At 53.6% G+C, this 26,401-nt stretch overlaps 2 protein-coding genes across 3 annotated transcripts in view; both read right to left on the minus strand.

Moving 5' to 3' along the window:
* Positions 1–11,447, minus strand: part of Selenon (selenoprotein N) — a 13,865-nt gene extending 2,418 nt beyond the window's left edge. The window contains exons 1-11 of the mRNA XM_037203348.1: positions 11,262–11,447; positions 10,729–10,846; positions 7,469–7,602; positions 4,927–5,136; positions 4,618–4,742; positions 3,981–4,118; positions 2,421–2,502; positions 2,086–2,274; positions 1,630–1,735; positions 519–631; positions 8–432 (exon numbers count right to left, since the gene is read on the minus strand). Coding sequence (XP_037059243.1) covers positions 8–432; positions 519–631; positions 1,630–1,735; positions 2,086–2,274; positions 2,421–2,502; positions 3,981–4,118; positions 4,618–4,742; positions 4,927–5,136; positions 7,469–7,602; positions 10,729–10,846; positions 11,262–11,447 — 1,826 coding nt within the window. The remainder of the gene's footprint in view (positions 1–7; positions 433–518; positions 632–1,629; positions 1,736–2,085; positions 2,275–2,420; positions 2,503–3,980; positions 4,119–4,617; positions 4,743–4,926; positions 5,137–7,468; positions 7,603–10,728; positions 10,847–11,261) is intronic.
* A 13,806-nt stretch (positions 11,448–25,253) lies between these two features.
* Positions 25,254–26,401, minus strand: part of Man1c1 (mannosidase alpha class 1C member 1) — a 148,030-nt gene continuing 146,882 nt past the window's right edge. For both annotated transcript variants that reach the window (XM_028875470.2, XM_037203060.1), the window contains exon 12: positions 25,254–26,027. In XM_028875470.2, the coding sequence (XP_028731303.1) occupies positions 25,901–26,027 (127 nt within the window). In that variant the 3' untranslated portion in view covers positions 25,254–25,900. The remainder of the gene's footprint in view (positions 26,028–26,401) is intronic.

Genomic DNA, 26,401 nt, shown 5'->3' on the forward strand with positions numbered 1-26,401 from the left:
GCCAGGCCCTCTGAGCAGCCTGCAGGGTGAGGGGGATCTGAAAGGCTGGCTCAGGCCAGGCCCTCCTCTACTCCTCTCTATTCTTCCTCCCTGGCTACAGTGGTCCAGGGAACGTTCCCTGGGGCCATGTTTTGTCCACTGAACTGACAAGGTTCCCTTGGGGACATGTTGACGCTGTTGCTGCACTAAGTACTTTGCTATAAACTCCCCTCCCCCACCAAAGTGCCTCTGAAGTCTCCTGCTCAGGATCCCCATGCCAGCGATGGAGATGACAGAGGAGGAGAGCACCTCTCTTGTCCCTGCCCGCTGTTCCCTGTTCCCTGGACCCACCACGGTGCCGTTGGGCAGGCAGATCATCATCTCCACAGGGAAGCTGTACTTCTCCAGATGCAAGCCCGCCAGCTGCCTGTGGAGTGGGTTCTCCTGCTGGATCTGTGGGGACAATGACATTTCCTGGTACCTGGGCCTAGTGCTGTCTTGGGGACTCCACAGGCCGCTCCCCCGGACCCCTTGCTCACCTGCAGGTCTTCCAGTTCCTTTACCAGGGACCAGGTACTGATGAAGCTCTCATTGAGGAGGGTGAGGATGGGCGGGCTTTCCAGGACAGTCTCCCGGAGAGTCCGCCCTGAACCTGTTCAGGACAAGGCCAAGGGTGAGTAACCCCATTTCACAGCAATGATCTCAGTTTGGGTAAACCCGTGGGCTGTAGAATGTCTCTGCACCCAGGAGAAATAACAGGCTGAAAGAGTACATACTATCCAGGAGTGCTGGCACACGCCTGTATCCTAGCACTCAGGAGGCTGAGGCAGGAGGATTACTATGAATTGAAGGCTAGCCTGGATTATATGGTGAGTGAGTTATAGGCTAGCTCTGGCCACTGAGTGAGACCTTATCTCAAGAAATGACAAATAAAAAAGCCAAGAACAGCCCCCCAAGGAGCAGATGCTCCATGAAGGGGCGGTAGGACCAACATGAACATCCTGGCATCCTGGGCCGAGGCTGGGGTGGCCAGGAGCGTGTTAGCAGCGACAGTATGGCAGTCCCACTTAGCTGTCTCTAGGGCCTTTACACAGGCACTTTCTACCCCAAACCCTCCTCATCCCATCATGCAACAAACCTCTACTGATCCCTCAGAGTCTCAGTTCGAAAGTCACTTTCTCCAGGAAAACTTCCGACCCCCACTCCCCAGCTTCACTTCTGTTACCTTTGAACTCTTTTGGACACCCAGAGAACTTTCCAGAAGGTCTTTGTTGAACATTCTGGATAAGAAACCCAAGCCCAGCTTCTGGTACTGTTTCCTCTCTCACTTGGAGATTTTTACTTTACAGAGTACAAGATACATTGACAGTCAGTGTCACGACTCGGGAGTCGGGACACTGCCCATCTCACTGCCGAGAAAATGGACTCGGAGGGGAAGTTGCTTGGTCAAGGTCACTGAACTAAAATGGCCGAATAGGAACACACCTGCTTGGCCTTTTCTTCTACGCTTAGGGTCGTCTTCTAGGCTCAGCGCAAGCACAGCAAACCTCCCCTGGGACCCGTCCTAGGTGGCCCAGAGCCTCATGTGCCCCTTCCATAGGTTATGAAGCTCCCCACTTTCCCTTAGAGTCAACCAGGGGGTTTCCTCACCTCAGCAGGACTGGTCATCCAGGGCCCCCCACAGCAAGATGGAATGCACAAGTTTGTTCTCGGCCTTGGCCCTGTCAAAGGCTTCCGTGAAGGGCAGGTAGTTGACCTGTGGTCAGACCAAGACAGAACCTACTGAGTAGTGAGGTCCTGTTTGGGGCTATGCATGTAAAGTATGTATTTATCCATTTGTGTGTGTGTGTGTGTGTGTGTGTGTGTGTGTGTGTGTGTGTGTGTGTGTGTGAGAGAGAGAGAGAGAGAGAGAGAGAGAGAGAGAGAGAGAGAGAGAAAGAGAGAGAGAGAGAGAGAAGAGGCATGGCGTGACCCTCCTCCAAGTTTAGAGTACCAGGGAGGAGTCCAATGCCGAAGCTGGCCCTGAGCCCCAATGTTCTGGTACAGCGCCCATAACTAGACCACAGCCTCTCGGAGCCTCATCCGGGCCTTCGTGCCCCGTCTCACCTTCTTGAAGGGGTACATGGCCACCTCCAGGCGCCGGGCAGCTTCCTCCCAGCTCAGCTCCTGGTGCCACTTGATCTCCTCAAACACAAACTGGAGGGGTTCTCCCGAGGGCAGGTGGCTGTCAATCATGTCGCCATCCTCATCCAGGATCACGGAGGGCACTGAGGGACCCCTGGCCTCCAGTTCCATCTGGGCGGGAAGTCAGTGGAGAGGGGTGTCTCAGAGGGAGGCCCTGAGAAACCTTCAGGGGTGGTCTCCTCTGCAGAAGTGGGAGACGGGGCCCAGGGCAAGGCCTTGCAGTGAATGTATTTGGGTAGGGGCACCCGAGTGTTCACCTGGGGTATGTAGCCGATGTCCACCTCCATGTTGCTGGTCTCACTGGCCCCATACAGCCACTCCATGTCCACATTCAGGGATCTGGGGATGCCAGGGTGAAACAGCATCACCATCAAAGCCCGTTAGTCACATGTCAGGTGCCATCTAGTTTAATGCAAGCAGTTGTCCTGTTAACAGCTGGAGACACTGAGACTCCATAGGGTGTCACTGGGATTTTGACAGCAGAGCCCGGGCCAGGCCTGGACAGTTCACAAGGGCTCCCATAACATGACCCACATACAGCAGAGAGGTGGCCAGTGCCTCACTGTAGGGCACAGGATGAGGCAGCAGTAAGAACCATGTTGGTGCTGAGGTCCCTGGAAGAACCTCCCGGCTGGCTCTTACCTGCCCAGGACAGCAGAAGTCGGGCTTGGTCAGTGCAATCTGAAGGTCCGCCACACGGGGGAGCCCCAGGACCGCCAAGCAACAGTCTGTGCGCGTGACTGAATACCCTCAGGCCTGTCCCTGTGGCCTGGTTCTTAGACACAGGCCCAGAAGCAATAGATCTTGTCTGGTCATCTACCTCCTGTGTTATTTAGTCCAGGACATCGAAACAGGTACACTGAGGCCAGCCTCCGCCCCACTGGGCAAAACTCATGAGATCAAGTGTACTACTGTGTCTCTGTCCTGCCCCTCTCTCTCAGTGGGTGCGGGCTCTCCCAATCACTGCTACCCTTGCTGCATGGGTGAAACAGGCCAGGAGTCAGTCTTCTACCTGGAAGGTGAGGAAACTGGGGCCCAGAGAGGGCCAGGGCCTTGCCCACAGCCACACAGCCCATTGCTACCAAGAGCAAGTTTTGAATTGGGGCCTCAGGACTCCCAGCAAGGTGCCAGCCTTGCATAGATTCTCATGGGTCTCCTGGAAGTCCATTTGCTATCTGGGAAGGCTCGACTGAAGCCATCCCCACCCTCCACACACACCCCCCTCAGTTCCCCGATCTGCTCATGGGGCTGACCCAAACAGGCAGATAGCTCTGTCCTAGAAGCTCCACCAAGACTCTGTGGTGACCACCTTCCCTCCAGCCTTTCCACGGGTCACTTCCTGCACTCCCCAAGGGCTTGGGCTAGATGTCACCTCTCTGGGAAATCTTCCTGGACTCCCATGGGCCCTGCCCAGCTTCTAACCTTCCCTTGGGCGTCACAAGTAGGCCAGGTCAGGCTGTCTTAGGAGGACAAGAGACACTAGCTTCAGGGAGGGCCTGCTAAGCAGCTACGGGACAGTGGTGAAGACCCTAGGGGTCTGTGTCTCTAGAGCCTCCATCTGCAAACTCGGCTTCCCCAGAGATGGAGGGGTGCCTGGAGATGTTTGTGAGAAGACAGTGGGACCCCTTAGCTACTTCACACTGCCTCCTCTTGGTCAGCAATAAGTTCCCCCCAAGCGGTGGTGCTGGGGACCAAGGGAAAAGGCAGAGACTCAAGGGTCTCTGGGCCCCTTGATGTCTGAGCTCAGGGAACTGGACAACGAACAGGAGCAGAATGCAGTAGCAGGGTGCCGAGGCTGTGCCCGGGCCAGCTCCTACCTGTGATTGGGCACGAACAGCCGGAAGTCACGGATGTGTGTAGCATCTTTGGACAGGATGATATGGCCGGTGAACTGGCCGGGTGAGAACCAGAAGGGGAAATCAGGAGGCTCACTGAGCTGGAACTCGGCGTGGATCCTGTGGGGAACAGGGTTTGCTAAGCCTGGACCCCTCCCCAGTGTTCCCCAGAGCCTAGGGAGCCCTGGCCAAACACCTGTGGGATCGGGGGCAGGGAGAATGCAGGGGTTGCCACTATTCCTGAAGGCCTAGTCTCTGTGCCTGCCTTCCCTGGAAGCCTGGCCCTGACCCCCACCCCAACATCCTTCTCCAGCGTAGAGGCGTATATACGAGCCTGTGCATGCGTGCGTGCGTGCGTACGTGCGTGCGTGTCCCCGTCCCGTATTCTGGACCTGTATGTGAATGATACCACCCTGGCCACCCGTCAGTTGCAGTTCAGGGCTACGCAAAGTTCCAGACACCTCTCCCCAAACTGCGTGCCCTCTAGGGAAGCTGTTACTCCCCTGACCCACTGAGGAAACTGGGGCCCAGAAAGCCTGTGCCTATAAGGAAGGAGGCGGCAAAGTTGGGGGTCAATGGCGAGGCCTGCTCCTACCCTTCCAAGCATCGGGACACTCACCGGAACATCACAGTGTAGTAGGAGTCGCTGATGGCCGTCAGGCAGGCCACCGTGCCCTGAGGGGCGAAGCGGGTCTTCACGAAGGGCCGGGGATGAAACATGCTCAAGAGCCGGTGGATGATGACCTACAGACGGCAGTGAGACCCTAGCTGGCTTGATGGACCCTGGGGCCTGGATCTGTAAGCGGAGGCCCAGGGGGAGGGAGACCGAAGGGGAGGGATGCCTGGTGCTGGGGTCCAGGTTCGGCTAGGAAGGGCCACTCGTGAGCTAGGGCCAGGAGGGGACTGCATCTCCCTGTGCGGCCCTTACCTCCTTGTCCTTGGGCGGCGGTGGGTAGAAGCGGTTGTTGGACAAATAGCCCGTGAAGACACTCAGCTCTCCAGGGATAATCCACCAGGGCTGGCCCAGCTCCTGACCTGGAGGGGGCAGGAAGGGCCGGAAGTGGCGGGCGGCGAACACGGCGGTGGGTGAGGCTGCAGTGGTCCAGTTGCGGAGGCCTGACAGAGCGAGGCGGGAGACCTGGGGACAGGGACACCAGCACTCTAGGTCTATGTCCCTCGAGCCCCGCCAGACCATAGACTGGGACAGCAGAGGTGGCATGGGGAGGGTCGGGCCTCAGAGACGGCCACAAGCTTAGCACTGTCCTGCCCGAGAGAAGCTCATGTCACACACACCCTGCCCCCGCTTCAGTGGCTTGCCAGGGCCAGGGCCAGGCCAGGCCAGGGCCGCTTACTCAGGGCGCCCAGCTGGAGGTGCCGCCTGGCCTGGAACAGGGTGGTTGAGCTCTGGCTTCCCCAAGATCCCACCCCTATCATCTACATAAGCCTTCAACCAGTCCCGGGTGCCAGGCCCTGCCCCAGGCTGCCTGGCTCCCTCAGGGGGTCTTGCTTCCCCTCAACCACAGCTGACCAGAGTTTGGGGTTGTTGTTGAGTCTGATGACGGAGGGAAGTGAAAAACCCAGAAAACTCCAGAGTTAAGAGCAGAGTCCCAGGGAAGGGGAAGGAAGGTCGCCCCCAGAGAAGGCCCTGCCTCAAGTCACCTGCCCCATCGTGTTCGGGCCCCGAGCAAGGCCTCCCCCTGAAGAGTGTGTGTGTGTGGCAGAAGAGATCGGTGAGCAGCCTCAGGGCTCTCCACATGTGCCACGGAGCTCAGAGGCAGGACCCTGGAGGCATGTGGCCCCTCTGTACAGCCCCGCATCCTGTAGCTCCTCTGTGATTTTACGGCTTCAGACAGGGCTTGTACCTCTTGAAGCATCGTTACCAGGACGGAAGGGCCACCACACCCCTGGGATCTGGACCACTGGGAAACTGCCAATCCTCACTGGGCAACAGGCCCCTCCTTCTCTCCCTCCACAGTGGCAAGAGCCAGGCTCAGAGGGAGGCAGCAGGTAGAGAATGGTCCAGGAGCTCCCTCCCATCCAGATGAATCTAACAGGCAGGTTCTCAAAGGAGGGCCAAGCTGAGCTGCCTGCCTATTGGCCCTGTTCACAGGCTGGCCAACCCCCCAGGGCATTGCCAGAGGAAGAGTTCTGTCCTGGGGCGGGGTTGGGGCGCTGCCCGACCTCCCTGAGCACAGAGGTCCCCCTGGTTCCTATCCCGCCACGCTCTGAGAGCTATCTGCTGGGCAGGGCCATCACAGCTGACCCCTCCTCCACTCCTGTATGTTTCCACTTACAGAACTGCCCCCTGACGAGCCCCAGCCACCTCAATGTGTTGTGTCCCAAGTGGTGATATTCTCTTTCTTCTTATAGCCCCTACCTGGGCAGACAGCTCACCAGGCACCGGTCCCCAGCCAGGAGTCTGCGTCACCCACTCTGCTCCCCAGGTCCCATCAGCAGCCACACCCTGCTCTTTCCCCTTCTGTATCCTCCGGGCTGTTCCCTCCATCCATCCCCCTGCCTCTACCCACTCCAGGAACTGGCCTGCTTGCACCTTACCCCCAGCCTGGAGAGCACAAAACTGATTCCACAACCAGCCCACTGAGGAATTTGGCTTCTGTAAAGCGAAGGCTAAAAGTCAGACAGAGCCCCCTCAGTCATCTAGTCTCCTCTCTCGCTTCCCCGTTAGCCGGCATGCCACTCGCAGGCCCTGGGCCAGCCACACTTGCCCTGTGGCCTGCCTGGCACCGTCTGTCACAGGCTCTTGCTCATGCAGAAGCGGGGCTCTGCTGAGCAGGTACGGGCTGGGCATACAACGATGGCTGCTCGTGGTAGAGAGAATGGCAGGCAAGGAGGTGGGAAGTAACCCCCGCGATTAGGAAGGAGCCCCAGAGGATTTAGGAGAGGGGAAGGGACAACCAGCAGGATGGGGAGGGGGGCACGACCCTGCAATGGGGCTCACTGTGTCCTCGGGGCCTTGAGCTGGGAAGAAACTGGTAACACAAGCACCTGTCTGCCTCTCCCCTCCTCTCCTTCAGGGGCTCGTCCTCCCCATAGTCCCGGCCAGATGCTGCTCTGTGCATCCAGGTCACTGGCATTTGACGGAGCACATGCCAGGAGTTGGCTAGGTGCCCAGGAAACAGACAGACAGAAAGCACCCATCATCAGGGCTCCATGACTCTAGCTCTTTGCTCCGGCCCACCAGTTTGTCCCTGGGGACTCCTCTGTCAGATGTCACCTCTGCCAGGAAGCTCTCCCAGACTTCCCCCTGTAGGGAGGGGCTCCGGCAGCTCCCTCCTGCCCTCCCACCAGACTGAACTGGGAAGCAGGCTCAGCTTCTTGGATGCAGTGGGCGCACTGCGGGACACTGGCATGGGGGAGGAAGGGGAAGCGGGCACAGGCCTGTCCTCAGGAGCAAGTGTCCACAGGCAGTTTCGACAACAGCGGTCCCTCCCTCCCGTGCCCCGACTCACCCCTAGGAAGCCATCTTTGCTCTTGGTCATGGTCTCTGTGAGCAGAGGCTGGAATCGAGCTTCTATGGTGAGAGTCTCCTCGCTGGGGTCATGGCGCAGCTCCTCCTCCTCGTAGCTGGCCGCAGGAACTGACCCTGTGGGACAGAGGTGGCTGAAGAGGCCCTGCTCAGGCGCCAGGCCTCACTTCTCTCAGGATGCCTGGCGATGAGGGAGCTAGGCTTGGGACAGGGCTAATAACCAACAGTCACCAAAGTGACAAATGCCATGCATGGGATTCTCCTTTCAGCGGAGCCCAGGAGCAGATGATGTTATTAGCGATTCCATTTTGCAAATAAGTGGAGACGAAGTCATGTCCCCATTGTCACATGCTAGGCAAGGAGGGAGTCAGAACGCAAAGCTGGGCCTGTGTCACTCTGAATTCATGATTAGTTATGACCTTCTTCTGGATCTTAGGGGACTGTGAGGGACTCATTCAAGGGAATCTTAGCAAAAAGAAAAGCCAGATGCATCAGACTATAGGCTATGATGTCACTGGATGAGCATCGGTGGGCGGAGACTTGACCTGCTTCTCTGCTCTTCTGGATGGTTTAGCCTCCCTGCATGAGGAGCTTAGGGCTGGCTAACTTCTCCCAGCTCTCTCACGGGGAGATGCAAAATTCCTCATATTTCTCATGTGGATGGAGCCACAATCCAGGGTTAAGGGGAGGAAAACCGACTTCCAAAGCAATGACAGAATGGTCATCTGTGACAGAATGAAACATGGTACCTCTATCCTACAGGCTCCCAAGGACAGACGAAGAGACAATGCCCAGCACTTGGTGGCACTGGTGACTAGCCAAGCCAAATGGGGTACATCATAGGCACCTATCAACCACAGTCATCAGAAGTACCCAGGCTCCCTCCTCACACCACAGCTGCTCAGAGCCTACCTCTGCCTACTGAGTGGAACCTCTATGGGTTAGACTCAGGAAACTGCCCTTTTAATTACCAGTCCACAGCAGCCTGGTTCAAAAGATCACTTTTGGACTGGAGAGATGGCTCAGCAAGACTCAGTGAGTAAGTACTGGGCGCCTGCCACATGAGCCTGACCTGAGCTCTGTCTCCAGAACATGGGCTACACAACAGAAATTAGAGAGGCTTGGCCTCAGCCGGGCGATGGGAGGCAGAGCCAGGGGGATCTCTATGAGTTCGAGGCTAGCCAGATTTACAGAGTGAGTTCTGGGACAGCCAGGGCTACATAGAGAAAATGTCTCTAAAATCCAAAAATAAATAAATAAGAAAGAAAGAAAGGAAGGAAGGAGGAAAGAAAGAAAGAAAGAGAGAAAGAAGAAAGAGGCTCTGCCTCAAGAAAGAGAGCCAACTTCCAAAACTTGTCCCCTGGCCTCCAGGTGTGTGCTGTGGCACACGCATGTGTGCATGTGTGCATATGCACTAATAATAAACAATATTTATATGATCGTTGTTATTTCTCTATCTGTAAGTCAATGCAGTAAAACCTTTGTTGTTACTTATCTATTTGAGACAGGTCTTAGGCTGGCCTGGAATGTGCTATGTAGATCAGGCTGGCTTAAATTTGTGGTACTATTCCCTCTCTGCCTCCTGAATGCAGGGATTATAGGTGTGTATCACCACCTCCGGCCAGTAGAATTTTAAAACAGCAATCTGTACATCAGAGAAAGGAAGGGAGGATTATGAAGTTCGCCTCACATACTGAATGATTTTAGCGATTTAATTATTAAGAACTGGGTCTTGGTGGCCGAAGCCTTTGTTGTTGCTATTGTAGAGACCCTGTCTCAAAACAAAACAACAAAAATATCTGGACATGGTGGCACAGACCTATGATCCCAGCTACTTGAAAAGCTGAGGCAGAGGAATCCAAAGTTCAAGACTAGCCTGGACTCTATAGTGAGCTGAAGGCCAGCTTAGTGAGACTCTATTTCCAAATAGATGGGGCTGGAGAGATGGCTTGGTGGTTAGGAACACTGGCTGCTCTCCCAGAAGACCTGGTTCAATGTCCAGCACCCACAACTGTAACTCCAGCTCCTGGGGAATCCGATGCCCTCTTCTGGTCTCTGTGGGTACTTCACTCATAGGGTGCACATACATGCAGACAGACAGACATGTAAACACCTAAATAAATCTTTTAAAATTTGCATTTTCACCTGACCATCCTGCTCTAGCAGTGACCACAGGACCCTGAGCCAGCAAGTGAACATCCTTCACACCCATCCCTGAAAGCTGGTAAGCCCATGATGGTCCTATGGTACCTGTCCCTGAAAGTAACTGCTTTCCTCTTCCCTGCCTCTCACCCACAACCAGCTGGCGCCCAGCTGGGTACCTAAGATCCTAAGTTTCAGGGGAGGAGGCAGGAAGCCTGCTTGGGCTATACAGCTTAGGCCAGTGGTAAAACATTTGAGTAGCAGAAGCAAAGCTCTGTGTTCACTCTCCACTAGCTCCAAAGGTTGGAGGTGAGGGCGTGACAGTGGCAGCTAGGGAGATGGCTCACTTGGTAAAGCATGAGTTCAGATCTCCAGAACCCATGTAAAAAGTCAGGCAGAGTCGTGTGTGCCTGTAATCCCAGCACTGAGAGGTGGCGACAAGAGAATCCTGGCTGCTTGCTGGTCACCAGCCTGGCATAAGTGGAGGAGTTCCAGGCCATCGAGAGACTCCGCCTCAAACAAAGGGTGGAAGGCCCCGACCCACGACACTTGACAACCGACACAGGTTGTCCTCTGAATATCACACGGGCACCCACACTCACAAGTGCGCCGACACACGGCCTGGGTGGGGACAAGCACTTTATAACTTATTTGAGACTCAGATCACCCGGCTCTTTCATTTTAAGAAAATTAACAGTTGCACCTGGGCAGCACCAGGCTGGTAGGAGCAAAGAATCACACAGCGCCCAGGAGCTGTGCCAGAGCGCAGTGGAAAGAGCTGTGGTTCCCGCTTCCTGACTCTGCAGACTGACCACTGCACACAGCCTCTCTGAATCCTCAGCCCCGCCAGCCAGGGCAGAGCCCGGCCATCCGATGGCCAGGTCTAACCTGGTTCTCTGCCTTCTAGCCTGGCAAGCGGGTGTCTCCATCTCCTGAAGATGTGGCAGGGAAGGTAGTGAAGGAATGTTAGTGTTACCATTCACAATCGTGATTGAAATGCGCTTGGGTGCACCCACCAGCCAGAAAGTGGTGGTGGTGGGGTGGGGTAGGGGGACCCCGACGTGATATGTGCGCCCCGTGAGTGCCCAGCTTCTCTGGTACCTGTCAGTTTCTCTGCAATGGGTTTGAACTCTTCTGGGCTGATGTACATATCCTGGTCAGTGTCCAGCGAGGAAAAGAGAAAGAGGCCATCGGTCCCCAGAACCTTCAATGCCGATTCCTGTTTGGGAGGAAGGGGCTGAGCTGACCGGCCCTGTTAGGCCCCAATCTCCCCTCTCCCAGTCCCGGAGCGGGCAACTGCTTCCGGATACAGTAGCTCCTGCCATCCTCTTCCAGAGTCCCCTCCATACTTGCCAGCCCATATGTTCAAATACCAGCTCAACAGAGTTCCTTGTCCCCTTACTAGTCGCGGCTGGTCCCGGCCTCACATCCACGCCTTCAGCCATTGTCTACTCCGGGTGCCCTCCCTCTCCTTCCAGAGGCCCGATCCTACTTTACCCTGCCCTGGCCATGGTCCCCCCCAGCCTCCCCAGTCCCCCTTCCCGGATCGGAGGGCAGCGTTTCACTCTGCGCCTCCGTCTGCAGCCACTGTGCCCGGCAGCCCCGTGCACCGTCCCCCTCCGGTCCCCGCCGACCTGCCGCGCGGCCGCCTGGGCGTCGGCGAGGAGCGCGCAGGCCCGGGCAGCGGCGGCGGCGGCCACGGCGGCCACCAGGGCTCCGAGCAGCAGCGCCAGGGCGCGGGCGCGGCTGCGGGGAGGCGCGGGCTGCGCGGCGGGGTCCGGGCTGTGCGGGCGGCGCGCGGCGGGGCGGGCCCGGCCCATGGTGGCGGCTCCCGGGCTCCCCGGGCTCCCGGCCGCTGCGAGGACGAGGAAGGCGCGGCGCGGGCGGCGCGGGGCGGGGCGGAGCCGGGAGGGAGGGCGTCAGCGGGGCCGACTCTGCGGGTCCGGCTCGCCCCGGGGAAGAGGGATGCCCCAAGGGCGCGGCGCCTTTTCGGCTGGCCCACCGGCCCTCTGTCCTTATCTCACCTCTCCTTTAAAATAATTAATTAATTAATTAATTAAAAAATAAATTGTTTTAGACATCCTTTTACTCTGTAGCTCAGGCTAGCCTGGAACTTGCTGTGTTGTCCAAGCTGGCCTTAAATTTGCAATGATTCCCCCTGTCTTTGTCTTCTGAGCCTTCTGAGTATGATCACCCTCACCCCTGCACACACACCCGGTCTGTCTTTCCCTTCCTTCCTCCCTTCCATCCAGAGTTCAGTTATTTTTGCAAAACATGCGTGCCGTTTTTGAAGAAAGCTGTTGAAGTCATGATCTAAAATTTACCCGTTGGGGCTCAAGAGGACTCATGAGGACTGGAGAGGTTGGGTTGTTGCGCAAGCTTATGGACTTGAGTTTGGATCCCCAGCACCCACGTTAAAAGGCCAGATGTGCTTGCACGCATCTATCTGTAACATAGGAAGGCTGAGACGGGAAGGTCCCTGGGACTTGCTGGTCAGTCGGCCTAGCCAAACAGGTGGGCTCCGGATTCAGCGGGAGACTGTGTCTCAAAAAATATGGTGGAGTGAGAGAGGAAGACACCTGATCTTGACCTCTGGCCTGAGTGTGCACACATGCAAACACACACATATGCACACACACACACACACACACACACACACACAGAGAGAGAGAGAGAGAGAGAGAGAGAGAGAGAGACGGGTATTCACAAATCTATTTTATCGTACCAGAACAGGACATGGCTGAACAGGTTTTAAAAATGAGGCTGGTGCCCAATGGTCTCCAATGATGGCCAGACCGGGCCTGTTCTCTGCAGGGTCTTCAGGCATCTAGAGCATCAGTAACCAGTGATGAAGCCCTCACCTCCCCTTCATGGTCCAGCTAACGGGCCCTTCTTCAGGTTGGTCACACACAGGTGGGAGCCCCGAGACCTTCACAGCCCAGGGCCAGGGTTTCCTCCCGTGTGTGGAGAGTCCCAGAGGCCCTCCTAGGGGCCGTGGAGAGAGGGAGTCAACACTCCTGGGACTGCAGCCCTGGCAGGTGGTTTAGTGCCAATAGTCACCAGCTGGATTTGGCTGACTCGGGGAATGTCTTTCTGGAGAGCACTGGGCATGCTCCAGTAAGGGCGTTAGAAAAGGAAGCTATGCAGTTGGAGGAAATGTCTCCCTAGCGGTCCATCCCCAGGAGCCCTACTTCCTGTCAGGCTTCCTTTAATTATAGCTGGCTGCAAGGCCCCAAGGTGACTGCTCTTTCCCTGAGCGCATCGGGTGTGAATTTCTAGACAGAACTCAGTCTACGGAGAAGAGGTGTAGCCTTTGGAGACCACCACCAACTCCCGTGTACCAGCGACACCCCCCACCCCGACCCCTACCCCCACCCTGTGTGCATGGACTAGTGGAGTCCAGGCCACTGTTTGCCAGATGGGGATTGGCTGCTTCATAATATTGTCTCATTTTGTTCCCAGGCTACCTAACCAGGTAAAGTTTACCTGTCTGTTTATTTATTTATTTATTTATTTATTTATTTATTTATTTATTTATTATTGGACTTGATTGGGGGCTGAGGAGATGGCTCAGGGGGTCCTCAGTGGGCATAGCCATGAGTTCAGATCTCCAGCACTTTCGTAAAAAAGTCAGTATAGGGCCCACCTGTAATCCCAGTGCTGGGTACCCACAGGCGCTGGGGTGGTGGTGGGGTGACCCCAGAGTTCACAAGCCAGCAACCTTAGGTAACTGGTGAGTTCCCAGATTCAGTGAATCTGTCTCAAAACATAAGATGGTGAGCAAAGCTTGATTTTGCTGATATCCTGTAGCACTTTGGTCACGGGTTCCCACAGTGCCAGGAAGTCAGGGTCTTGTCTTCCCAGCACCCACTCATGGCCTTCCAGAGGTGGGCACTCCACAGTGTCCACTGGCTAGGTGGCTTCCAGGAACCGTCCGGGGCTGTGGGCCTGGCCAAGCCTTGCCCTGTGCTCTGACTACACATCCTCGGAGGACGAGGAGGGCCTGACATCTGGTGTTGATGTCCCAAGTTCCTCACTGTGCCACTTCCAACTCATTATAGCTAATGTTTGGGGACACCCTACATAAAACAGATGCCATTAGAAAACCAAATTCTGTTCTGTGCGGAAGCGCAGCTAACAGAGTGCAAAGCGGGTTAGGAGGGGAGATTGATGAGCCAGGTCCCCAGAACACAAAGGAGGGGAGGCTTCGCCCGGCTTCTTTTATTTATCACACTAGGTTTTGTCAAAGGCATAGATTCCCTGCTAGTCTCTGCTGCCCAGGCAGGGGCGGGGGTTGGGAGTGAGGGGTACAGGTTTCTTAAAGCTTGGGAGGGATGTGAGGGTGGGGTGGGATGGGGCCTGATCAGGCTGCTGCACTTTCTGCAGAGGTTGGGGGTTTTCTGTGTCTTGGCCTGCCTTTCTGTCATACCTCCATGGTTTTTTGTCTGTTTTTGCTTTCTTTTTTGTTTTTTTTGGGGGGACAGGGTTTCTCTGTGTAGTTTTTGGTGCCTGTCCTGGATCTCACTCTGTAAACCAGGCTGGTCTCGAACTCACAGAGATCCACCTGGCTCTGCCTCCCGAGTGCTGGGATTAAAGGTGTGCGCCACCACCACTGCTCCTGCAGGGGGCGCTGCTGCCCCCTCCCGCTTCCCCCCAGTCCTGTGGCGGCTAGCCAGGGAGGGCCATCTGTTTCTTCTCTATCATCCAGACCCGGGAAAGGTAAGATTTGACTCCACCTCTGTCCTCTTGGCAGCCAGTGATGAGCCCGGCGTGTGGGAGAACGGTGCCACTTGGGGAAACCGGGGCTTCTGGGGCGAGGCAGAAATAACTCAGGCATACCTGGAGCAGGTGCCCTGCTGGACTAAATAGGACCTACTGTGTGCCAGGAGCTACTCTATATCCCAGAACACAGTGGGGGGGAGATAAGGTATCCCCCCGTCAGAGCAGACTCCTCTGCAGGGCAGAGATTTGCTGACATACCGAGGTAACTTCAGATAACGGTGGCCCTGATGGGGCAAGTAAAGTAAGGTATGGGTACAGTGACACACAGTGACACGGGCAGGCTGACAACCTCAGCTGACAGGTGTCATCACGTGGCAGCCTGAAGGGGCGGAAGCAGTCAGCTGTGGGAGGAACACCCGGGCAAATGCGAAGGCCCCCAGGTAGAGAGCGTGTGGTATGTTCAAGAGCAAAGGAGCTGGAGAGATGGCCCAGTGGTCCAGAGCACGTGGCTGCTCTTACAGAAGACCTGGGTTCGATTCCCAGCACCCTCATGGCGGCTCACAACCATCTGTAAGTTCAGTTGCAGGGGCTGTGATGACGCCTTCTGGCCTCTGTGGGCACTGCATGCTCACAGTGCACAGATATGCATGCAGGGAAAACACCTATACACATAAAGCACACCTGAATACATCTCAAAGTAAACAGACAGAAGATCAAAGAAGGCAGAGCGACTGGTGGGGAAAGCGGCAGCAGAGGGACATGGGGACATCAAGGCTCTTGCAGGCTATGGCCACAAGTTTCAGGCATGGCTTACCCTCCCCAGCAACACCCCCAAGCCAGAATCTCATGTATACCAAACTGGCCTCAACATGCTATGTGCCCTCGGATGACCTTGAACTTACTCCTGGTCCCCTTGACTCTGCCTCCTGAGTGCTGGGATCACATGTGTGAATCACAGGTGTGCATCATCATGCCAGTTGAACTTGTTTTTTTTTTTTTTTTCTTTTGAAATAGGGTTTCACTATGTAGACCAGGCTAACCTTCTGGTTGTGACTCTCCTGCCTCAGTGTCCTGAGAACTGGGATGACAAACATGTGTTATGATGGGCTGCTGGAACTTTATTTTATTTATTTATTTGTTTGTTTATTTAATGCCAAATGATGTTTATTGAAGGAGGGAAGAGGTCTTAAATACAGGCTTACAGCACAATGGGAGAACCCCGGAGGGCAGAAGTTTGCTACCGATACTTTGCAATCTTGCATCTAAGCTGTTAATGCCCATTATGCAGGATACACAGACAAGGAACTTCCCTTAAGCATTCAGGAGGGTGGAACCCAACAGGGAACTAGCATAGGGAGGATATCAAGGTCAAGGTCAGTAAGCAAGGCAACAGTTACCCAAAACGGGGCCCAGGACCCTACAGGTCCCTCTTTTACTAAAAAATGAGCTTCTGACTTAGGTTGCGTGGGACATCAGCAGGTCACCTTACCCATCATGGAGATGCCTGCCCAGGCCACACAGGCACTCTGTCTTAGGTTGGTGAGCGCCCCCAGGCATTACCCATCTCTGAATACTCATTATCATACAGGCTCAATCATGTGTGAGCTGCAGAGTTAACTGCTGTCAAAGATCTCAAAGTGGCACTGGGCTTGCAATCTGTGTGTTTGACACAGAAAAGACCAACAGAAGTCCTAACGCACCCATAGCCAATAGGCTAAAGGCAACTGAGCCATTCCCTTCCTTAACAAGCCTTACTGCAAATTGGAGTCCTTGTAAGATGGTATCCCAAAAGCAAATGGAACTTGAGTTTATAAATTTATAATTTTCAAAGCCAATCGAAATGTATATAACTATTGAATTAAATTTATCATGCCCAATAGAATGAAAGATTAACTAACTGTGGTTAGGGTCTGCCAGGGTCTCCACTGTGCTAGCTGTAGTAAGCAATTATGAAATGTTAATCCCAGAAACAGTGGGCTGCTGGAACTTTAAACAAAAACCAAAGCACAACAACCCTTCTACTACTAGCCAAAAGAGCAGAAACAACCTAGAATTTCACCGCTGAATGCATGTTACAGCATAGTGAAGCCATAGGGCAAGTAGATAGATGCAGAGGCCACAGATGTTAGGAGTCCATTAACAGGAAAGGTCCACAGTGGGCAGATCCATGGAGAGAGAATGGATAAGGGGGTTGCTATGTCCTGGGATGGAAGAATGTGTGTGACTCCTAACGGGAACAGTTTTTTATTGTTGTTGTTGTTGTGTTTTTTCCTTTCTTTTGTATTCTAAAATTAGATGAGGGTGATGACAGAATGACTATAAATATACCAAAAATATTAATTATACATACCCAGCAAATGGATAGATTTTGTGGCATGTAAATGATATCAGCAAAGCTACTTGGGTTTGTTTTTTATTTTAGAGAGAGAGAGATCTCATGTATCTCTGTATGACCTGAATCTTGCTAAGCAGCTAAGGATGACCTTGAACTTATGACCCATCCTCCTGCTTCCACTTCATGAGTGTTGGAGTTCTAAGCATGCATCACTCCATTCTAATTAGAAGGGAAAGGACAAAGACTGGAGATGTCCCCTTGAGAGTGACATCACCTGGGCTGGGCCGGTGCAGGTGCAGGAGAGAGGCTGGAAGATGAAAGAATGTTCTAGAGCCAGAACTGGCACTTGCCGGTGGTTTGGAGGGAGAAAGGAAGCAGTGTGGCTCTGAGTTCCGACTCTGGTCTCTAGCTCACTGGCTGGCGTTTCCATCCTGAGGGAGAAGCCTGGTTGGTCCAGTCTGCCAGGCTACTAGTGTTGGAGGTCACCTTTCTGTGTGACTGTAGGCCACAGGGAAGTAGGCCATGGGCTACTAATTCCAGAGCTGCCTGTGAATGGCATCTAAAGTCCCAAGATCCAGTGAGGTTGCTGGAGGATGCTGAGGAGAAGCAGGCATTTGGCTGCGTGGCTGCAGATCGATGTGCCTGGGGGTGGCAAGTAGCTTCAGTTGGATTCACAGGCACCAGCAGGGCCGGGACTAATTAGCTAGAAGGTAAGTCTGTATTGGGGACCTGGATGAGCCTGGCATGGCTCCTGTGGTTTCCAGGTAGGGGAGAGGTTTGTCTACTGAGTCTCCTGTGTGGCTCTTCAAAGGAAGGAGGCAGATGCCCAAGGATGTCCCAAATGAATACTGATTGTAGTCTGGTGAGAACAGAGACCTTGGCTTAGCTAATCTCACTGCCCACCAGCTTCCTGGGGCCTTTGAACAAAAACAGTAAGCCAGTCACAACCCCAGATGGTTGTGGGCATCACTGGACAGGGTTGAGGACCAGCTGGATTTCCCTGGTGAGAATTTTGGGGTGCTGGTCATTGAATGCCTGATATAAGAGTTTTCCTCTACATACTGCCCCTCTACACACACACAGGCAAACACACACCCTGATGCCGTCTAGGACCAGAGTAGACAGGAAAATGGAGGTAGCCGAGAATCCAACACAAGTTGCTAACATCGGTGTGACATCTGGGGCCTTCCATGAGTTAAAGTCTGATGGGCAGCTGATACGAGACTCACTGTCCCAGATTCTGCTTTACAACATACTGGGGACATCATGGTCCTTTTGAGTCAGAGGTTGTCCTCCACTACATAGGGAGTTCATGGGCAGCCTGGGATACATGAGACCCTGCTTCAAAAACTAACAAAATTAACTGTCTTGAGCCAGTGAGGGGGCTAGGAGCTGTCCAGACTTGGGATGGTGGACATAGCGTGTGGGTGATGGCATCAGGGCACAGCCACCTCTGGGAACTGCTGATTGGCCTGTGCCAACTTGCCTCTTTGCAGGTGAGGTGGTAGCTCTTCCTGCCTCTCCGCCCTCCCAAGCAGTAGGAAGCCTCTAGACCCAGAATGAAGTGGGCCTCCAACACCCCCGGTGGAGGGGCCTCCGGGCCAGCGAGGTCCCTCTGTGGCAGCCCAGGCCTGGCCTCCTCCACCTGGCTTCAGCTGGAGCCCCTGGGCAGCTAGCAAATCTTGGCCTCTGTTTCCCATTTCACCCGACTCAGGCTAACGGCAAACGCTTGCTCAAGGAGAAAAGCAGAAAAGCATTTGGATTTATTGCTTGGAGAGTTTGTTTCCTCTCCTGGGCCTGCTTCATGCTGTTTACTCTAAGTTTCGAAGCATTGTGTTAAAAAAGGAGGACTTCGGATGGCAGTGTTTCCCCCACATGGAAGCGGGGCTCTACAGTTTACAAAGACGTTGGCATAGTAACAGTAACAACTGTCACTGTTGCGAACGGCACTCCTGCCGGGGCTACTCACTCAATCCCAATGTTTCCACTAACGGAGAAGCTTTTCTCAGAGAGGCTACGGGGCTTGCCCGAGGCCACACAGCCCAGGGCAGGGCACAGACGAACCCATTATAGGTCCACGGGGCTCCAGAGACTGGGTTGGCCCTCGGTTGAGGTGACTCCTCCTTCTCTCAGCTTACCCTGACCTACCTCAGCCATCTGCAGATAAAGGGAGCAAGAGAAGCCAAAATGGAACGAAACCCAGGGGTGTGCTCGGCAAACAGCCATGAGAGAAAACAGTACAAAAATAAGCACTGTGTTCCGGGGGACACTTGACAGCCCAAACAGAACATTTTGAGCTCAGATCGTTTTTGCAGTGGATGAGCCTGAGGGTCTGGCAGGTTCTGAGGAGGACACTTGTTATCGAAGTTCTAATTCCGCGCTGGCCAAACGGCAGCTTGTAACCACATGCGGCTGTTTAAATGTAATGAAAACAATTAAAATTGTCCTTCTGTCACACCTGCCGCCACTGCGGCGCTTCATCTCTGAGGCCGGTGGCCAATACCTGGGCCACAGAACCTCAGGAAATCCCTGTGGCCAGCTCTGCTCAGTCACCAGCTGCCTGCTCCTGTCTCATCCTGCTGTCTGTTCGGAGGTGACGTCATGGGGCACATCCGCTCTGATGTAGGTCCTGCGTACAGCTCGGATGTTACCCCAGTAACTGCCCCTGGACTCCATCCTAGAACCGCCGAAGCTGCAGAGGTGCAAAGGGAAGCCAGCCAATCAAGGTGGTGCCAGAGCAGGGCCTGGTTGCTCAGAGCCCTGGTCCGTTCATGTCTGCTAGGAGATCAGGACCTGCAATAGCCTGCTTGCTCGTGTGCGTGTGTGTGCGTGTGTGTGTGTGTGTGCGCGCGTGCGCGCGCATGCGCGCATAGGGAGGTCAGAGGTCAACATAGGGCATCTGGGCATCTCCCTTAGTTGTACTCAAACTTACCTTTAAAAAAATTTTTTTTGGCCGGGTGGTGGTGGTGCACGCCTTTAATCCCAGCACTCGGGAGGCAGAGCCAGGCAGATCTCTGTGAGTTCGAGGCCAGCCTGGGCTACCAAGTGAGTCCCAGGAAAGGCGCAAAGCTACACAGAGAAACCCTGTCTCGAAAAACCAAAAAAAAAAAAAAAGGGCTGGAGAGATGGCTCAGAGGTTAAGAGTACTGACTGCTCTTCCAGAGGTCCTGAGTTCAATTCCCAGCAACCACATGGTGGCTCACAACCATCTGTAATGAGATCTGGTGCCCTCTTCTGGTCATACATGCTGTATACATAATAAATAAATAAATCTTTAAAAAAAATTTTTAAAGATTCATTTATTATGTGTACAGCATGTTTGTCTGCAGGCCAGAAGGTGCCAGAGGGTGCCAGATCTCATTACAGATGGTTGTGAGCCACCATGCAGATGCTGGGAATTGAACTCAGGACCTCTGGAAGAGCAGTCAGTGCTCTTAACCTCTGAGCCATCTCGCCAGCCCTTAAACTTACCTTTTGAGAAGGGCTTTTTGCATGGGTTCTGGAGATCTGAATTTAGGTACTCACGTTTGGGAGGCAGGTGCTTTATCCACTGAGCCATCTCCTCATGCTGCTCTTTAATAAGGACCTCAGGTGCTTTGTGTGCACATTTAGTTTGAGAAGCTCTGATGTAGGCGCCAGGCTGAACAGGTGTAAACATTACTTCAGACCTAGGAAGCCAAGTGTTTCTAGCCAAGCAATCTCAGTGCCACCAGCAGCCAGCAAGTAAGCATTAGTCACACAGGCCCACTCAGCTCTGAGCGTGTGACCCACAGACAGGAACAGGACAGCTGCAGCCCATGTCACACTGACGGCCACCTCCCAAAGCAAAAGCAAGAGGAAGAAGCCCATTTCTTTGTGGGTGCTGGGGATGGGACCCAGGGCCTGGCACAAGCTAGAATAGTGAGCTGCATCCCAGTGCTGAACCCAAGAACACCATCTTGACCTCATGATGTTCCCCGGGGATCTCCAGTTTTGCTTTGTGTGTGGGATGTGTGTGTGTGTGTGTGCGTGTGTGTGTGTGTGTGTGTGTGTGTGTGCACTCACATGGGAATATGTGTCTGAGTGCCAGAGGTTAATGTTGAATGTTTTTCTCTATTACTCTCCACCACCAAAAAAAAAAAAAAGATTTATTAAGGATAACCGGAACTTCCCCAAGTTCCTGCCCTGAGAAAGTTCCTCCCAGAGTCCTGGGAAAGACGCTACATAAGGCGTGGGGTATCTGAGGGAAAGGAATCTATGTACACTCTTTTGTTCATTAACTGTAGCTAGAGTTTTCCTGCCTGGCCCACAGTCAGGACAAATCTTTGTCACCCACCAGTCCCACAGCCGCTCAGACCCAACCAAGTAAACACAGAGACTTATATTGCTTACAAACTGTATGACTGTGGCAGGCTTCTTGCTAACTGTTCTTATAGCTTAAATTAATCCATTTCCATAAATCTATACCTTGCCAAATGGCTCGTGGCTTACCAGCATCTTCACACGCTGCTTGTCATGGCGGCAGCTGGCAGTGTCTCCCTCCCACTTCCTGTTCTCTCAATTCTCCTCTCTGTTAGTTCCGCCTATACTTCCTGCCTAGCCACTGGCCCAATCAGTGTTTTATTTATTGACCAACCAGAGCAATTTGACATACAGACCATCCACAGCAGTTAACTTTATTCCTCTATGACAAAATTCTATCCACACAGCTTCAGCTCCGTCCGCACATTCAGCTCCTCTCTGTGCCCAGTTTTCCTGTCCTCATAGTTTTAGTAAGCTCCTATGCTTTTGACCTGATCTTTGTCCTCTGTTCCTTCGTCCTCCATCTCTCCTTCCTGGCTCCTTGCCCTTGGTCCTGATAAACTCTACAAGAGATCAGTTTTTACCCTCTACAGAATCTCTGTCTTCCTCTCCTCTCTCTGGCCACTCTGTTCTGTGCCTGCCTCAGGAATTCCGCTTCAATCCCTGCTGCACCTGGTTATGCAGAAAGTCCTGTTGTTCTCAGTCAGTTGCTCCAGAATGCCACTAGGCTTGAAGGCAAGGGATGATATGAGCTTCATTTGCACAAGAAACAAAGCATTGCATCTGCGGCCTGCTGGTCTCCTAGGCTTTGTTGGGTGTTAGCTCTCTAGTGGATCAGCGGCTGAGAAGCTTAGCTATTTGCCAAGTGGTCTGTGAGTATTTGGGCACGCAAGAATTTCGTAGCAGAAGACAGCTGAAATATTAAGGCTGTTTAACACCAAATATTCCGTGATAAATGGCTTCCCATTGGACGGAGCCTTGTCCAGTCAAAGTATAGCTTTAATACACAGCTGAATCTCTATAATATATTCTTGTGGCCTGCAAGAATTTATTTTGTTTTTATGCATGTCTGTGTGTGGGTATGTGCATGCATGAGTGCAGGTGCCCAAGGAATCCAGAAGAGGCCACTGGATTATGTGGAGCTAGAGTTACAGGCGGTTGTGGATGCCAACGCAGGTTCTGATAACCAAACCTGGGTCCTGTGAAAGAGCAGTACATGCTCTTAACCAGAGTCACCTCTCCGGCATCCACTGTACTGTATTTTTGAGGCAGGGTCTCTCCCTGAACTTCACTAGACTGGTTGGCCAGGGAGCTCCAGGGAGCCACCAGTTCCCCTCCTCTGGGATTACGGACAGGTGCCACCCAGTGCGGCCCTCATATGGGTCCTGGGGATCTGAACTCAGGTCCACAGGCTTCTGCAGCAAACGCTTTACCAACTCAGCCCTCAGTCTCCCCAGCCACCAGTTTTGCCTCCTTGACCCCCAGCTTGTCTGGCTATCTGAGCACATGTGCCTGGTTTGATGGAGGTACCCGGCCAGACTATGCCCTCTGCTCCCCATGATGCTCCAGGGCTCAGGACCTGGGCAGGTGGCGAGGACTCCCACGAGAGGCTGGCACTGAGCTGTTGGTGAGCTGCAGGAGGTGCAGACTGCTGTAGGGGAAGGGTAGCCTGGGGCCGGCCACAGGCCCTCTCCTGCCTCTTGGGTCTGAGTCATCCCCAGCGCCCATCTCTTTAGAGCTGCCTCAGGCCTTCCTTATTTTTTTTTTTTTTTTTTTTTTTTTTTTTATCCCTGGTGTGATGTTCTATGCTGAAAAGATGGTATTTTCACCACCCGCCAGAGCTCTCCTGGAGGACAGATGTTAAAATAGCCAGTTTTACAAGTTGCTCCCAGAAGAAAGGCAAAGGACAAGGATGTGACATGGGCCCGGTGGGGGAGCTTGGGGACTTTGGAGGGAGAGACATTCTAGTTGACACAGCCCAGGGATGAAGTGGGCAGGGTGGGAGGAGGAGAGGCCAGGGGGCTCTTCCCAGCTCCTTACCATTCCGGAAAAAGGTAGGCAAATGGAACCAGCCTGCTTTCTTTACCACTCAGTTCAAGGCCCCTTATGTAGGTAGTGAACTGCATTTACGTCTTCCATGGATACCTGATGCTCAGATGTTGGTGGGTGTGCCAATCAAGATGCTTTTACACCCTTGGCTATGGGCCAGCTGGCACCCAGGCCAAGCTCCGTGGGACAAAGCGAGAGCAGGACCTGGGTGCTTTGGGCTCATTCATCCTGTTGAGGACCTGGAAGGCCACCCCTGGTCTTGAAGAACCCCTGGCCACCAAATCCTCTTTCTTGTCTTTTTTAAATAATTGTGTGTAGGTGTGTGTGTGAGAGAGAGTGTGCCATACGTGTGTGGGCACCCGTGGAGGCAGAAGAAGGTGACAGATCTGCTGTGGCTGGAGTTCCAGGTGCCTGCCCGACATGGGTGCTAGGGATCAAAACTGAGTCCTCTGGAAGAGCAGTGAGTGTCTGTAACCACTGAGCCATCTCTCCAGACCTCCTGTCCTTCTTGAGGTCTAGCAGTTCCCTCGTTCCCAGGGTTCCAGGAGCCACTCGCTGGCAATTCAATACATGCTTTTGTTGTTGTTTAACTAAGAGTCCCCAGAGACACAAACCCAATGCCCAGCATCGGGGCGTTCAATGCACACAGCAGGAGATGGCAGACAGTGGGAAACTACCCAACCAGGATGAGTACTGACATACGTGTGTATTTGTTGACAGGGAAAGAGGTTCACAATAGATAGTTAGGTGTAAAAGCAGGTTATAAGAAAACAGTATGCATTAGGCTGATACCATGTTTGTAAAGTATATATTGTATATATTCCTAAAAAAAGGTCTAGAAGGCCGGGCGGTGGTGGCGCACGCCTTTAATCCCAGCACTCGGGAGGCAGAGCCAGGCGGATCTCTGTGAGTTCGAGGCCAGCCTGGGCTACCAAGTGAGCTCCAGGAAAGGCGCAAAACTACACAGAGAAACCCTGTCTCGAAAAACCAAAAAAAAAAAAGAAAAAGGTCTAGAAGAAAATATAACAATTATTCATTCTGGAGAGTGGGATAGTGACCGTGTTTTCTTTCTGATTATCTTGGTTTTTTAATTGTCCCACAGTGTTTGTGCGGTGAGTTTGTGGGGTGGCTTTTCCTTGTCTTTTGAAGTGTGTGCTGTGGGTAGCAGGAAACCCCGTTCTACAACACCTGATTAAAATGTGACTGATGCTCTGAGGGTCACAGCTACGGGGCCTGGGCATGCACAGCTCTGCTCGGGAACAGCTTGGGTGTCTGAGCCTCTAGAACAAGGAGGCAGTATACCCTGGACCACAGGGTACCAGGAGCATCTCACTGGTTGATGGATAAGGGCCTAGAGAGGTGAGGTGACTTGCCTGGGCTCACACAGTGAGGGTGGGGACCACCAGGCTCAGAGTTCCAATGCCTTGATGACCAGTTGATAAGCACAGCTCAACGAGGGGGCTGGAAAGATTCAACACTACCCGGGACCTCAGCTGTGGCCAGGCTGCAAGCGGGACCAGGTTGGAAAGGAAACTCTGGCACCTCAGTGTAGCGAGGTGGACTCCTTGCCATGCAGATGGCCTCTGGGTTCATAGGGCAGGAGAGGTAGGCACAGGGAGGGTGGGAAGAGGGTCTGGGTTGGCAGACCTCACCCCACTATATCCTTTCCTAGAGATGTATCCTTATCTTTGGGTCTTGGCTTAAAAGTCACTTTATTGTCCCTAACCCTTGAGCTAGGTCCTGGCTACTGTTGACTCAGCCTCATGCCTCCTTGTTGGTGTTTCCAATGATGTGAAGTCATTCCACTGACCCTGGGGCATCAAGTGGTCTGAGATCCCATCTCACTGTCTGCCTTCTCCTTGGTCCGAAGTGTAGCACCTGGTCACGGCAGGTGCTCATCAAGCATTGTTGACTGACAGCGGAGGAACAAAGGCCTGGGGTGGCCTGGAGATCCCAGAGGACTCATTTCTGCCTTTTCCTGGCTGTGTGACCTCAGGCAAACAGCTTTACCTCTCTGGGTTTCTTCCAATCCTCCATCTGAGCACACATCCCCAACTCTATCCAAAGGGCCAGCCTCATGCTTCCTGGGTCTACCTGGGCCAACTGAAGTGAGTGTTACAGAGGCGGAAATGGTTGACTAAATCATACCTCGGCTCCACTGTCAGCCTGTGATTGTTTCTGATGACATTGTTGTAACACGGTTCCCAGGAGCCACTGGTGGGCAATGAGTCCAATCTTATTTCTTATTCAATAAACTCCTTTATTCTACTTCACATATTTTTCCATTACAGTAATGAAAATAGCATTAGTGATTTGTAACATTTGGGACCAAATCAAAGGGGAGTGCGCCACCTCCTCAAATCATAAAGTAGGAAACACAGGGTAGAACAGAGTCAGTGTTGGGTACGAGGCATTAAAAACAGATGGGTCAAGAGTGTGTGTGTGAAGACACTTAAGGTCTCCTTGAGTTAGGTCACACCGTTTGAGAAGGTGCATGATTTTGAAAATTATATTTATAATCGTCATAAAACTCAAGTGGAGAAAAATGCAAAATCAAGCAAAACCAACTCCCTCAACAAAAAAGGAAGTGAATCAAATACATAGGGTGGATATGCAAACCTCCAGTCCTTTGGCCCTGTGACAGCGGGTGTGGGGCACAGAAATTCCCCATAGAAAGGAACGTGTGGGCACCGGGGACCACAGCCCGGGCCCGACGCTGGTGCGTCACCAGCTCCTGTCTCCTCACAGAGGAAAAGAAGTCGCCTGTCCGACACATCCGTCCAGGGTCTGCCCGCGGTGGGCCTTCCGTCCCCAGTGCCTCTGAGAACGATCCCGGATCCCAAGAAAGTAGAGGCATCCCTGAGACACAGGCTTGGAGACAGAGGGTCAGTGGTGGTGCCCAGCCTTGCTGGAGCTGTCCGAGTGATTGACGGGCAGCGGGTGGGCCTCGGTGTTGAAGACCCAGTCCTCGGGCGACAGCACGTTATCTTCAGAGAACAGAAGATAGAGGTATCTGTGTGGCGGGGCAGGGGACGAGAGAGGGGTTAGTGCCTGGGGGGGAAGGAAGAGGGCCACAGGAGGGGACACCCACACCTGCCAGGGCTGGTCCTGGGGCAGCACAGGGATTCCGAGCTCTGATTAATCCTGGGCGGCATCCATTGCTTCATTCGCCTGACGGCCCTGCTGTGAGCCCCGAAGACTTGGGCCTAGACTCGCTCTTGGTCAGGAGGCCCAGGGTCTGACCTGCCCAAACTCCCCGGGTTCCCAAGCTACAGTTAAATTCCTGCCACAGTGACACAGCCAGGCTCTGGGGACCCCAGCCTCCGGTGTGGGGACTTTACTGAGTAGTTGGTAAGTAGGGCAGATACCCCGAGCAGACAGGAGCCT

Source organism: Peromyscus leucopus, chromosome 2 (genome assembly GCF_004664715.2).
Source record: "Peromyscus leucopus breed LL Stock chromosome 2, UCI_PerLeu_2.1, whole genome shotgun sequence".
Taxonomy (NCBI): domain Eukaryota; kingdom Metazoa; phylum Chordata; class Mammalia; order Rodentia; family Cricetidae; genus Peromyscus; species Peromyscus leucopus.